The sequence below is a fragment of the Salvelinus namaycush genome, chromosome 20, assembly GCF_016432855.1.
Source record: "Salvelinus namaycush isolate Seneca chromosome 20, SaNama_1.0, whole genome shotgun sequence".
Taxonomy (NCBI): domain Eukaryota; kingdom Metazoa; phylum Chordata; class Actinopteri; order Salmoniformes; family Salmonidae; genus Salvelinus; species Salvelinus namaycush.
In genome coordinates this window covers 25,144,601-25,158,901 of record NC_052326.1, presented here as the reverse complement: position 1 = coordinate 25,158,901, position 14,301 = coordinate 25,144,601, and the positions used below count along the sequence as shown (strand labels likewise).

Sequence of the window (14,301 nt, the reverse complement as noted above, 5' to 3'; positions counted from 1 at the left end):
AAAGCAACACCTCACGGCACAACACCTCTCCCCTATTTGACTTAGATTGTTTGTATATATGTATTGATATGTAGACTATGTGTGCCTTCTTTAAAATTAATGTAGTTCTGTCCTTGAGCAGTTCTTGTCTATTAATGTTCTGTATTATGTCATGTTTCATGTTTTGTGTGGACCCCAGGAGGAGTAGCTGCTGCTTTCGCAACAGCTAATGGGGATCCTAACAAAATACCAAAATGCAAAATATTACCAGCTAACAGAAACCCTGACACACACATATGCTGAACATACCTCCCAGCCCTCCACCTCCAGGCCTTTCTTCCCAAAGATGTCATAGATGGCCCTGGACTGAGGATCACTCAACACTGGACAGAGACAAGGGAGTGAAAAAGAGAGAGAGAGAGAGGTTTATACTCTCATTTAACAGTCCAATTAAACGACAAGCAGCTTGTCAAGAAGAATCAATGACAGGGAATGCACTGCTTACCCTCATAGGCCTGGTGCACCTGGTTAAATAGCTGCTCTGCCTGACTCTTCAGCTCTGGGTCTCTGTGTTTGTCTGGGTGGTAGAGCATACACAACCTCCTATAGGAGGCCTTCAGCTCATCCTGAGTGGCCTGGGGAGAAGGGGGGGATGGAGGGGGGACAGAGAGAGAAAGATTACAATATAGATTTCTGCAGACATAGCCTAATGCATGCATACTCCAACCACACAAGCCATAGACTATTTACTCTGCTGCCACATGGCAAGAGGTACCGGTGCATCAAGTCTGACACCAATAGGCTCTTGAACAGCTTTTATTGCCAAGCAATATGACTGATAAATAGCTAACAAAATAGCAACATGGACTATCGGAGTTTACCTTGTATCTTTATTGACCTTTCATTTCAATCTTTGCACTGTCTCAATGCACACACTGTCATTCCAAAACACTCACTCCATAACTTGTTCACTCACACATAATATGCACATACATTTATACTGACTCTACACACCCACATACAAGCTGCTGCTACTCTGTTTATCTTATATCCTGTTTCCTGGTCCCATTACCCCTATTCATAACTATCTCCATCACTCCAGTATCCCTGCACATGTAAATATGATATTGGATCCGATTTTTTAAAATATTTCCTGTATGCTTACTTACTTACTTTAATTTGTATTTCATATTTCCTATTCTTATTTCTCATGTGTTTTTTATAGTAATACATTGTTATTGATTATTGCAATGTTCGGTTTTGAGTTTGCAAGAAAGGCATTTCACTGCATGTGACATTAAAACTATATAAAGAAAAGAAACTACAGGTTATTTATCTGTGCACCAGGGGACATACACACCTCCGAAGAACCATGTAACACCAGCAGTGACAAATGAGTAAACGAGAGCCAATGCCCGTTGGCCCTGTTTACACTGTATATCTAGCTAAATGCCGTAACGTTAATCGCAATGGAAATCTGGGCTCCTAACAGCGAGTGTCACATCTTATCAATTCAGCGAACAAAACAATTAACTGATAATATTATTCGACTACTGCCTTTGTTGTCGTCTCAAGAAACAATATTGACAGGTAGCTACGTCTGACAGCTATGTCTGTCTTGCAGCATCCCTCGAGTCGATGTGATGGGAGTGATGGACCGACCGGGCGAATGTCATCAGCTGTCTCGCCGAACGCGATGCCCAATCGAATACGTGTTGAACATTACCGTTACAGTGGGATAAAAGGTTTAAACGAGCACATTATGTAAATACACAAACACCTTACCTCTTTCCTGACGTTGAGAAGAGAATAATAGTCTTGGTTATCCAACTCTAATTCATCGTCTAAGGCCGCCGCCATCTTTGCGCTGGTTCGGCCCCGCCTCCTTCCCCTCCCATACCAGTGTTCTGTGTGCTCATTGGTCTGTGCGTGTCTGCACTAGCGCCGCTGTGTGGCCAGGCGGGCTGCAGACATCCTGTCATTGAAAACAGTATATCAAGGTGAAAGTGTGTGCTGTCCATGGTTCTGAAACTTCTAACGTAGCCTATGTAGTGATAAAGGGACTGCCAGGGCAGGGCTTGAGTTTACCATGCGACAAAAAGCACTACATCAAATGCCATAAACCCTTTGACAGAGGCATTTACATAGAAAGAGTGCACAACAGCTCTACCTAAATAGGGTTACTTAAGCTATTAGTTTGAGCCAGGCTTCTTCCTGTTCCTTCCGTGATTTGCATTTAGTGGTTGCCTTGTGGGAACGTTTTATATTTCTCATTTTCCTTTATGATTCTATGACACACCTTTACGCAACGTTTAAAGGTTGCGTTGCCGCACTGTGTTTGATGGCAGTGAGTGCTGCAGGGCATGGGTGATCATTACCAGTAACGGCTGCCGTTAATGATGACAGTTTAGGCCTAGCAATTCAGCTTTGGCCACTGGCGTGGAAATATTTGAACCAATTACCCTTGTAGGCTTACATGAACCAAAACAATGATGTATGTTCATTAATCTGTTTTTTAATTAAACAAGTTATTTATTCATGAATTGGCTCCTGATTGCTTGATAGGTCATAGGCTAATACAACTATCTCACAGAAAGACCTGAGAGAGATGCAAGGTTAAAGACCGATTAGGCCCTTGCTATCGACCTGGGCTTGGAATTAGAATGAAGCAATCATGTGTCTCTGTAAATAATGAAAATTAATTAATTGGATTTCACTTTATTTCCTGAATAGAATCAGTTTTAGTGAAATAGGCCTAGACTAGCCTGGTTGCCTTCTCTGTTCATCTATTTCCCAAATGACAGGAGAGGCAAGGAGTGGAATGTTATCTAAAAATACTGGTATCCAGACTAGGCCTAGACCAGTAAAAAGGAAGAAACTGCGTGTTGTTTACAGAAATACTTATGTTTGAGTTGGCCTCATAAGTCATTGTGAACCCATTTACAACAACGACCTGCAATCATAGTCAGTAGGCTATCAGAGGGCTTTGGCAGATGTGTACTGATGGAGGAATTTGGTTGTGTCTCCTCACATCGCCTCTGTGGCTGAGAGAGAGAGGGAGAGAGAGAGAGAGAGAGAGAGAGAGAGAGAGAGAGAGAGAGAGAGAGAGAGAGAGAGAGAGAGAGAGAGAGAGAGAGAGAGAGAGAAAGAGAGAGAGAGAGAGCGATTGAGGGCGGAGACAAAGTTAGCTAGATACAAAACTGGAATGATGGACTCACACAGAGCAATATGGATTCTGCGAGTTCACGAGGCATCACCGAGGAGCCCCTCTGTCAATCATCACGCCTCTAACCAATAGAGTAGCTGTGTTGAGCGGGCTCGCCCATTGCGCCCCGCCCCCCTCCTTGAGTTGTCCTCGCCGTGCACGCGCGTGGTCCCCCCCAGGTCGCGAGGAGGAGGAGGAGGAGGAGGGATGAGGCGCGCGGAGGGGAAATGGCTGCCGAAAACAAGCCGGAAGGTAAGAGAGAAATAAGGTGATGATTCTGTGGTTGTTGTTGACCTCGAAAAAAGGGAGAGCGAGATAAGACGTTGGATTCAGGTAAGGGGATGGAGGAATAGAGAGATGGAGGAGCTTTCCCCTTTTTCATCTCTCGCTCTCTCCCAGTCCTGTCCTGTCCTGAAAACACGGACACTGAAGCGATGCTGAGATAGGCTACAGGCAGCCACAGACTTCAGCTCGATGACAAACGGTTACCGAGAGCAGGTTTGAAAATATGGGGATATAATGCAAACGAGTGTGTTTGTTTAGATACAGTACGTGAGAATGTTGTTTTCTTCGTTGCTTTGCGTGTCAGCGTCTCCCCTGGGTAGCAGGTTTACGCGGCTGAGCGTAACAGGATCTGAGTGGTTGTGAGAGCTTCACGCTGGAGGAATTCAGATGCTTTCTCAGCTCAGGCATCCCACACACACACGCTGGTAAAGCACGAAATCGTCCGTGTATCATCTGTGGTGCGATTCCTCCTCACGCACGCAACCCCGCAGTCTGTGCGGTCAGCCACAATGTGATGTTGTTTTTTACACGCTGTAGACGATGGAGAGTTGATTGATTATGATTCTACGCGGAACATACTGCAAGGCGGTCTGAAGAGCGTCTGCTATATGCCATGCCAGTATTATAAGAAAACAATACATTGATTCCAAATAATTAAAAAACACACTCACCTAAATCCAATGACATGGTGCAATTTTTTTCTTCACGTTGAATTCAGGACAGTTGATAACTCAACCAAATGTAAATCAAAACTAGACTTTGAACTGACTAACATCTGTGACCAGTGGGCCAAGTCTTTCTCTTCTGTTGAGGAATTCCCTGAAGGTAGATTTCACTCCCTGGTGTGAATGAGATACACAACAACAGAGGGTACTTTGTTGTCAACATCTTTCTTGCTACTATTCATAGTTAGTGTGTCACGAAAGAAAGATAAGCATTGTGTGTTTGTGTTTGTGCATGCAGCATACTTGCATACTTGTGTGTGGGTGGGAGCAATGTGTGCCAATAAAGCGATTTTTGATCTAGCTACAGCATCATTGTATATCCTGGGGATATACACTGAGTGTACAAAACATAAGGAACACCTGCTCTTTTCATGACATAGACTGACCAGGTAAATCCAGATAAAAGTTCTGATCCCTTATTGATGTCGCTTGTTAAATCCACATTAATCACTGTAGATGAGGGGGAGAAGACAGGGTAAATGAGGATATTTAACCCTTTAGACAATTGAGACATGGATTGTGTATATTTGCCATTCAGAGGGTGAATGGGCAAGACATAAAATGGAAGTGCCTATGAACGGGGTATGGTAGTAGGTGCCAGGTGCACTGGTTTGTGTCAAGAACTGCAATGCTGCTGGGGTTTTCACACTCAACAGTTTCCTGTGTGTATCAAGAATGGGGGCAAAAGGGGCGGTGCAACTCAATATTAGGAAGGTGTTCCTAATGTTTGGTATACTCAGTGTCTTTTGTTGGTCATAGTATCTGTCTCTCAACCTGCACTGTAAGCTGTGATCTTCAGTGCCACTCAACTCCCCCTCATTACTGATGCCTGGAGGAATAGATCCAAGTCCATTTGAATTAGAGAACAAAATAATTTGCATGTTTGAACATGTCATACCCTTTACATTGATGTTATTTAAGAAATGATAGTGAATTTAAAGGCAGACTTAATAATATGACATCATCATACATTATAACAGGGTTCTATAACAAATAAGAACATTCTAAATTCCCAATTTTAGTCTACCATTGAGGAATGTCTACATTGCATTAGGAAGAGACAATATCATTTTTGGATGATTTAAATTTAGCTGATGTTGATAAGACGCCTTGCTTTGTATGATGATGTGATATTGCTTACTGGCATTTCCATGTAAAAGGACCCATCAGCACCAACATGTGAAGTTTATAGGAGCATGTCAAATTGGGTGTCAAATCAAAGCTAAGAGCCTATATACATACAGTGGGGCAAAAAAGTATTTAGTCAGCCACCAATTGTGCAAGTTCTCCCACTTAAAAAGATGAGAGAGGCCTGTAATTTTCATCATAGGTACACTTCAACTATGACAGACAAAATGAGAAAAAAAATCCAGAAAATCACATTGTAGGATTTTTAATGAATTTATTTGCAAATTATGGTGGAAAATAAGTATTTGGTCACCTACAAACAAGCAAGATTTCTGGCTCTCACAGACCTGTAACTTCTTCTTTAAGAGGCTCCTCTGTCCTCCACTCGTTACCTGTATTAATGGCACCTGTTTGAACTTGTTATCAGTATAAAAGACACCTGTCCACAACCTCAAACAGTCACACTCCAAACTCCACTATGGCCAAGACCAAAGAGCTGTCAAAGGACACCAGAAACAAAATTGTAGACCTGCACCAGGCTGGGAAGACTGAATCTGCAATAGGTAAGCAGCTTGGTTTGAAGAAATCAACTGTGGGAGCAATTATTAGGAAATGGAAGACATACAAGACCACTGATAATCTCCCTCGATCTGGGGCTCCACGCAAGATATCACCCCGTGGGGTCAAAATGATCACAAGAACGGTGAGCAAAAATCCCAGAACCACACGGGGGGACCTAGTGAATGACCTGCAGAGAGCTGGGACCAAAGTAACAAAGCCTACCATCAGTAACACACTACACCGCCAGGGACTCAAATCCTGCAGGGCCAGATGTGTCCCCCTGCTTAAGCCAGTACATGTCCAGGCCCGTCTGAAGTTTGCTAGAGAGCATTTGGATGATCCAGAAGAAGATTGGGAGAATGTCATATGGTCAGATGAAACCAAAATAGAACTTTTTGGTAAAAACTCAACTCGTTGTGTTTGGAGGACAAAGAATGCTGAGTTGCATCCAAAGAACACCATACCTACTGTGAAGCATGGGGGTGGAAACATCATGCTTTGGGGCTGTTTTTCTGCAAAGGGACCAGGATGACTGATCCGTGTAAAGGAAAGAATGAATGGGGCCATGTATCGTGAGATTTTGAGTGAAAACCTCCTTCCATCAGCAAGGGCATTGAAGATGAAACGTGGCTGGGTCTTTCAGCATGACAATGATCCCAAACACACCGCCCGGGCAACGAAGGAGTGGCTTCGTAAGAAGCATTTCAAGGTCCTGGAGTGGCCTAGCCAGTCTCCAGATCTCAACCCCATAGAAAATCTTTGGAGGGAGTTGAAAGTCCGTGTTGCCCAGCAACAGCCCCAAAACATCACTGCTCTAGAGGAGATCTGCATGGAGGAATGGGCCAAAATACCAGCAACAGTGTGTGAAAACCTTGTGAAGACTTACAGAAAACGTTTGACCTCTGTCATTGCCAACAAAGGGTATATAACAAAGTATTGAGAAAAACTTTTGTTATTGACCAAATACTTATTTTCCACCATCATTTGCAAATAAATTCATTACAAATCCTACAATGTGATTTTCTGGATTTTTTTTCTCATTTTGTCTGTCATAGTTGAAGTGTACCTATGATGAAAATTACAGGCCTCTCTCATCTTTTTAAGTGGGAGAACTTGCACATGTCACGTTCCTGACCTGTTTTCTGTTAGTTTTGTATGTGTTAGTTGGTCAGGACGTGAGTTTGGGGGGGCAGTCTATGTTTTGTGTTTCTATGTTGGTTTAATGGGTACCTGATATGGTTCTCAATTAGAGGCAGGTGGTTTTCATCTCCTCTGATTGAGAATCATATTAAGGTAGGTGGTGTCACATTGTTTGTTTGTGGGTGGTTGTCTCCTGTGTCTGTGTATGTTGCGCCACACGGGACTGTCTCGGTTTGTTTGTACGTTCGTTCTTTTGTGTAGTCATTTTCCTGTTCGTGAGTTCTTCGTTGTATGTAAGTTCGCATGTCCAGGTCTGTCTACGTCGTTTGTTATTTTGTTAGTTATTCAAGTATAGTTCGTTTTCGTCTTGTCAAATAAATCATTATGTCATATAACCACGCTGCATTTTGGTCGAATCCCTACTCCTCCTTTTCGGATGAAGAGGAGGAGGAATTCCGTTACAGCACAATTGGTGGCTGACTAAATACTTTTTTGCCCCACTGTATATATATATATGCATATACATTTTTCAACCATTTTCCACTCGAAAGATTAGGACTAAGCAAATGCTTTGATTTCTGGTCAAACAGATGGAAAAGGGGTCTTTGACTCTTAAGGAGGTGACCCTTTTTCTCAATTTTTGCCTAAAATGACATACAAGGATATTCTTGATATTCTTGATACCATTTTAAAGGAAACACTTTGAAGTTTGTAGAAATGTTAAATTCATGTAGGAGAATATAACACATTAGATCTGGTAAAAGATAATACAAAGAAAAAAACTTGAACAACATGTACCAGAAAAAGTCTTAAAAGGTTCACTACATGACCAAAAGTATTTGGGCACCTGCTCATCGAACATCTCATTCCAAAATCATGGGCATTAAATTGGAGTTGGTGCCCCCTTTGCTGCTATAACAGCCTCCACTCTTCTGGGAAGGCTTTCCACTAGATGTTGGAACATTGCTGCGGAGACTTGATTCCATTCAGCCACAAGAGCATTAGTGAGGTCGGGCACTGATGCAATTAGGCCTGGCTCGCAGTCTGCAATCCAATTCATCCCAACGGTGTTCGATGGGGTTGAGGTCAGGGCTCTGTGTAGGCCAGTCAAGTTCTTCCACACCAATCTTGACAAATAATTTGTGAATGGACCTTGCTTTTTGCATGGAGGCATTGTCATGCTGAAACAGGAAAGGGCCTTCCCAAACTGTTGCCTCAAAATTGGAAGCACAGAATTGTTTAGAATGTCATTGTATGCTGTAGCATTAAGATTTCCCTCCACTAGAACTACGGGGCCTAACCTGAACCATGAAAAACAGCCCCAGACCATTATTCCTCCTCCGCCAAACTTTACAGTTGGCACTATGCATTCGGGCAGGTAGCGTTCTCCTGTCATCCGCCAAACCCAGATTAGTTCGTCGGACTGCAAGATGGGGAAGCGTGATTCATCACTCCAGAGAACGCATTTCCACTGCTTCAGAGTCCAATGGCGGCAAGCTTTACACCACTCCAGCCGATGCTTGGCATTGCGCATGGTAAACTTTGGTTTGTGTGCGGCTGCTTGGCCATGGAAACCCATTTCATGAAGCTGCCGACGAACAGTACTTGGGCTGATGTTGCTTCCAGAGGCAGTTTAGAACTCAGTAATGAATGTTGCAACCGAGGACAGACAATCTTTACGCGCTATGCTCTTCAGCACTCGGTGGTCCCATTCTGTGAGCTTCTGTGGCCTACCACTTTGCGGCTGAGATGTTGTTGCTCCTAAACGTTTCCACTTCACAATAACAGCATTTACAGTTGACCGGGGCAGCTCTAGCAGGGAAGAAATTTGACGAACTGACATTTTGGAAAGGTGGCATCCTATGACCATCGCCACATTGAAAGTCACTGAGTAAGGCCATTCTACTGCCAATGTTTGTCTATGGAGATTGCATGGCTATGTGCTTGATTTTATACGCCTGTCAGCAACAGCTGTGGCTGAAATTGAAGAATCCACTAATTTGAACTTAATAATGGTGCCAGGGGATGGTTGCCGTTTTATGGGCTCCTAACCAACTGTGCTATTTTGTGCGTTTTTTCACATTGTTTGTAACTTATTTTGTACATAATGTTGTTGCTACCGTCTCTTATGACCGAAAAGAGCTTCTGGACATCAGAACAGCGATTACTCACCTCGAACTGGACGAAGATTTTTCCTTTAATGAGTCCGACGCAAAGGATATACCGCTTCTCCGAGACCAGGCCCAAATCCCCTTCATTCGCGTGAAAAAAATATGCAAATACAGGGGGCGGAGATCAGGGTGCCTTGTGAGAATTCGTCGGCAAGTGGGTAACCCGCCTCTACCATCCGTTCTAATGGCCAACGTGCAATCACTATCTACCAAGAGAGTTTTCATCTATATTTTTCGTAGCCGTCTATTTACCACCAAAAACTGATGCTGGCACTAAAATAGCACTCAACGAGCTGTATAAGGCCATAAGCAAACAAGAAAATGCTCATCCAGAAGCTGCGCTCCTAGTGGTCGGAGACTTTAATGCAGGCAAACTTAAATCTGTTTTACCTCATTTTTACCAGCATGTCACGTGCAACCAGAGGAAAAAGAACTCTAGACCACCTTTACTCCACACACAGAGACACTTACAAAGCTCTCCCTCCACCTCCATTTGGCAAATCTGACCATAATTATACTGTATTCTCCTGATTCCTGCTTACAAGCAAAAAACTAAAGCAGGAAGTACCAGTGACTCGCTCAATACGGAAGTGGTCAGATGATGTGTATGCTACGCTACAGGACTGTTTTGCTAGCACAGACTGGAATATGTTCCGGGATTCATCCAGGCCCAAATCCCTGTCATTCGCGTGAAAAAAAGACGCAAATACAGGGGCGGAGATCAGGGTGCCTTGCGAGAACAACTACATCTGGTAAGACGAGGGGTGGTGGTGTGTGTCTATTTGTCAATAACAGCTGGTGCGCGATGTCTAATATTAAGGAAGTCTCAATTTATTGCTCGCATGAGGCAGAGTAACTCATGATAAGCTGTATACCACCTCAGTCACCGGCTTTGTCAATAAGTGCATCAACGATGTTGTCCCCACAGTGACCATTCATACATATCCCAACCAGAATCCATGGATTACAGGCAACATCCACACCGAGCTAAAGGCTAGAGCTGCCGCTTTCAAGGAGCAGGAGACTAATCCGGACGCTTATAAAAAATCCCGCTATGCCCTCAGACGAACCATCAAACATGCAAAGCATCAATACAAGACTAAGATTGAATCCTACTACACCGGCTCTGACACTCGTCGGGGCAGGGCTTGCAAACTATTACGGACAACAAAGGGAAACCCAGTGACGCGAGCCTACCAGACAAGCTAAATGCCTGTATGAGTGCACCAGCTGTTCCGGACGACTGTGTGATCACACTCTGTGAGCAAGACCTTTAAACAGGTCAACTTTCAAAAGGCCCGGCAGACGGATTACCAGGACGAGTACTCAGAGCATGCGCGGAACAACTGGAAAGTGTTTTCACTGACATTTTCAACCTCTCCATGACTGAGTACGTAATACCTACATGTTTCAAGCAGACCACCATAGTCCCTGTGCCCAAGAAAGCGAAGGTAACCTGCCTAAATTACCGCCCCGTAGCACTCACATTGGTCAAGAGTTTCAAGTTCCTTGGTGTCCACATCACCAACAAACTATCATGGTCCAAACACACCAAGACAGTCGTGAAGAGGGAACGACAACATCTTTTCCCCCTCAGGAAACTGAAAAGATTTGGCATGGGTCCCCAGAACGTCAAAAGTTTAACAGCTGCACCATCGAGAACATCTTGACCGGTTGCATCACCGCCTTGTATGGCAACTGCTCGGCATCCGACCATAAGGCACTACAGAAGGTAGTGCGTACGGTCCAGTACATCACTGGTGCCAAGCTTCCTAAGCATAGTCACTTTACCCCTACCTACATGTACAATTGATCTCGACTAACCTGTACCCCCGCACATTGACCTGGTAGCGGTACCCCCTGTATATAGCCTTGTTATTGTTATTTTGTTACTTTTTACTTTAGTTTATTTAGTAAATATTTTCTTAACTCTATTTCTTGAACTGCATTGTTGGTTAAGGCCTTGTAAGTAAGCATTTCACGGTAAGGTCTACACCTGTTCTAGTCGGCGCATATGGCAAATAAAATTTGATTATTTGTTTGAAAAGATATCCACATACTTTTGTATATAGAATGTATTAGAAATACATAAAAACACAATGTTGAAGTAAAGACCCCTGCCAACTAATATCAACACTTATATTTCATTTTGGATAAATAATTTGCCTGCTGTAAGTTTAAGATATGTTGTCTTGTGATTCTGTTACCAAAAACCCATTTTCTAATTGCTCTCACTTATGAGGAGGAAAAATGTATGAAAGTTCACAGAAGTTGTCACGATGTTCGTCTGAGGAAGAAGGATTAGACCAAAGCGCAGCGTGGTACGTGTTCATGATGTTTATTATAACCTGAACACTGAAGCAAAAAACAAAAGCGGAACAAAAATGCAACAGTTCTGTCAGGTACTCGCACAAAACAGAAAACAACTACCCACAACACCAACATGGTAAATGGCAACCTAAATAGGCTCCCCAATCAGAGACAACGAGAAACAGCTGTCTCTGATTGGGAACCAATTCAGGCCACCATAAACCTAGAAGACAATACAAACCCTAGACAATACAAAAACTAAACAAACCACACTTGTGACACCCTGACCTAACCAAAAAATAAAGAAAACAAATATAACTAAAGTCAGGGCGTGACAGTACCCCCCCCCCCCCCAAAGGTGCGGACTCCGGCCGCAAAACCTAAAGATATAGGGGAGGGTCTGGGTGGGCATCTATCTGCGGTGGCGGCTCTGGCGCGGGACGTGGACCCCGCTCCACCTTAGTCTTGGCCCACTTCGGTGGCGCCTCTGGAGCAGGGACCCTCGCCGCCGACCCCGGACTGGGGACCCTTACAGCGGGCCCCGGACAGGAGGGCGACTCTGGCAGCTCCGGACAGGAGGGCGACTCTGGCGGCTCCGGACAGGAGGGCGACTCTGGCGGCTCCGGACAGGAGGGCGACTCTGGCGGCTCCGGACAGGAGGGCGACTCTGGCGGCTCCGGACAGGAGGGCGACTCTGGCGGCTCCGGACAGGAGGGCGACTCTGGCGGCTCCGGACAGGAGGGCGACTCTGGAGGGTCCGGACTGGAGGAAGACTCTGGAGGGTCCGGACTGGAGGAAGACTCTGGAGGGTCCGGACTGGAGGAAGACTCTGGAGGGTCCGGACTGGAGGAAGACTCTGGAGGGAGGAGACGCAGAGACAGCCTGGTGCGTGGGGCTGCCACAGGGCCCACCAGGCTGGGGAGACCTACAGGAGGCCTGGTGCGTAGAGGAGGCACCGGATAAACCGGGCTGTGGGGGAGCACTGGAGCTCTGGTGCGCAGCCTTGGCACCAGTCCTCCAGGCTGAATGCCCACTTTAGCCCGGCCCCTCCAGAGTGCAGGCACAGGTCGAACCGGGCTGTGGGGGAGCACTGGAGATCTGGTGCTTACCGCTCGCACCTCTCCATTAGGCTCAATGCCCACTTTCGCCCGGCACGGGCGGAGCGCAGGCATAGGACGAACAGCACCCTCCCAGCGCCCCGGAGACACAGTACGCAGAGCCGGCGCAGGATACCCTGGGCCGAAACGGCGCACCAGAGACCAAACACGCTGAGCTGGCACAATCCGCCCTGGCTGGATGCCTACTCTCGCATGGCACTTGCGGGGGGCTGGCCTATAGCGCTCCGGGCTATGAGCACGCACTGGCGACACCGTGCGGTTCATCGCATAACACAGTGCCTGACCAGTACTACGCTGCTTCCGGTAAGCACGGGGAGTTGGCTCAGGTCTATCGCCTGACTCCACCAATCTCCCCGTGTGCCCCCCCAAAAAAGAATTTGGGGGCTGCCTCTTGTGCCTGCTGCGCTGCCTTGCCTCATATCGCCGCCTCCAGCTCTTCTTTCGGGCGGCGATATTCCCCAGCCTGTCTCCAGGGTCCCTTACCGTCCAATATCTCCTCCCAAGTCCAGGAGTCCTGAACCCTCTGCTCCTCCATACCACGCTGCTTGGTCCGTTGGTGGTGGGTAGTTCTTTAACGATGTTCGTCTGAGGAAGAAGGATTAGACCAAAGCGCAGCGTGGTACGTGTTCATGATGTTTATTATAACCTGAACACTGAAGCAAAAAACAAAAGCGGAACAAAACGCAACAGTTCTGTCAGGTACTCGCACAAAACAGAAAACAACTACCCACAACACCAACATGGAAAATGGCAACCTAAATAGGCTCCCCAATCAGAGACAACGAGAAACAGCTGTCTCTGATTGTGAACCAATTCAGGCCACCATAAACTTACAAACCCCTAGACCATACAAAATCCCCATAGATAAACAAAAACCCTAGACAAGACAAAACCCCTAGACAATACAAAAACTAAACAAACCACCCTTGTCACACCCTGACCTAACCAAAAAATAAAGAAAACAAATATAACTAAAGTCAGGGCGTGACAGAAGTAACAAATAGTGGTAGACCTACCAATTAGTTAGTGTTTGTTTCTGAATTCTTAAGTGGTTAAAACTCATAATTCTGTTACCAAATCGGTAACGGAATTACTGCAATTGTATTGGCTACAATGGGAAATCATAATAGTCACAAACCACAGTTGGTTCCCCTGCTACTGTTCTCCCTTCCACTGGCATACTGTTATGTTCAGCTCATAACTGTTTTTTTTTCTTTCTGTCGTCTGGTCGTCAAAGACAGACTGTGAAAATAGTCTGGACAAACCCTCCATCTCACTCTCCCTCTCTCTCTCTCTCTCTCCCGTTAATGTCACCTCTCCTGGCTCTTACTGAACCCTACCATGACACCATATGAGGTTGGTGGCACCTTAATTGTGGATGACGGGCTCGTGGTAATGGCTGGAATGGTATCAAATACATCAAACACATGGTTTCCATGTGTTTGATGCCATTCTATTTGCTCCGTTCCAGCCATGATTATGAGCCGTCCTCCCCTCAGCAGCCTCCACCTACCAGCTATTCCCTTTCCATTTACCATAACCAGCATCCTCACCCACTGAGCACCGACCGACACCGGACGTCCATGGACGTTGAAAAGTAGTTGACATTTGTTCAGTCCGCCCTGACCGGACCAAATCTGAACCAGTCATAGTGGTCTATGTTTCACAAGTTTGCACAG

General features: G+C 45.4%; 2 protein-coding genes across 2 annotated transcripts in view; one reads left to right on the top strand and one right to left on the bottom strand.

Annotated features, from left to right (window-relative positions):
* The window catches only part of LOC120064688 (dnaJ homolog subfamily C member 11), a 28,678-nt gene extending 26,839 nt beyond the window's left edge, over window positions 1-1,839 (bottom strand). Inside the window, exons 1-3 of the mRNA XM_039015309.1 lie at window positions 1,765-1,839; window positions 485-614; window positions 289-362 (exon numbers count right to left, since the gene is read on the bottom strand). Coding sequence (XP_038871237.1) covers window positions 289-362; window positions 485-614; window positions 1,765-1,839 — 279 coding nt within the window. The remainder of the gene's footprint in view (window positions 1-288; window positions 363-484; window positions 615-1,764) is intronic.
* A 1,572-nt stretch (window positions 1,840-3,411) lies between these two features.
* LOC120064718 (calmodulin-binding transcription activator 2) overlaps window positions 3,412-14,301 on the top strand; it is a 110,007-nt gene continuing 99,117 nt past the window's right edge. Inside the window, exon 1 of the mRNA XM_039015339.1 lies at window positions 3,412-3,436. Coding sequence (XP_038871267.1) covers window positions 3,412-3,436 — 25 coding nt within the window. The remainder of the gene's footprint in view (window positions 3,437-14,301) is intronic.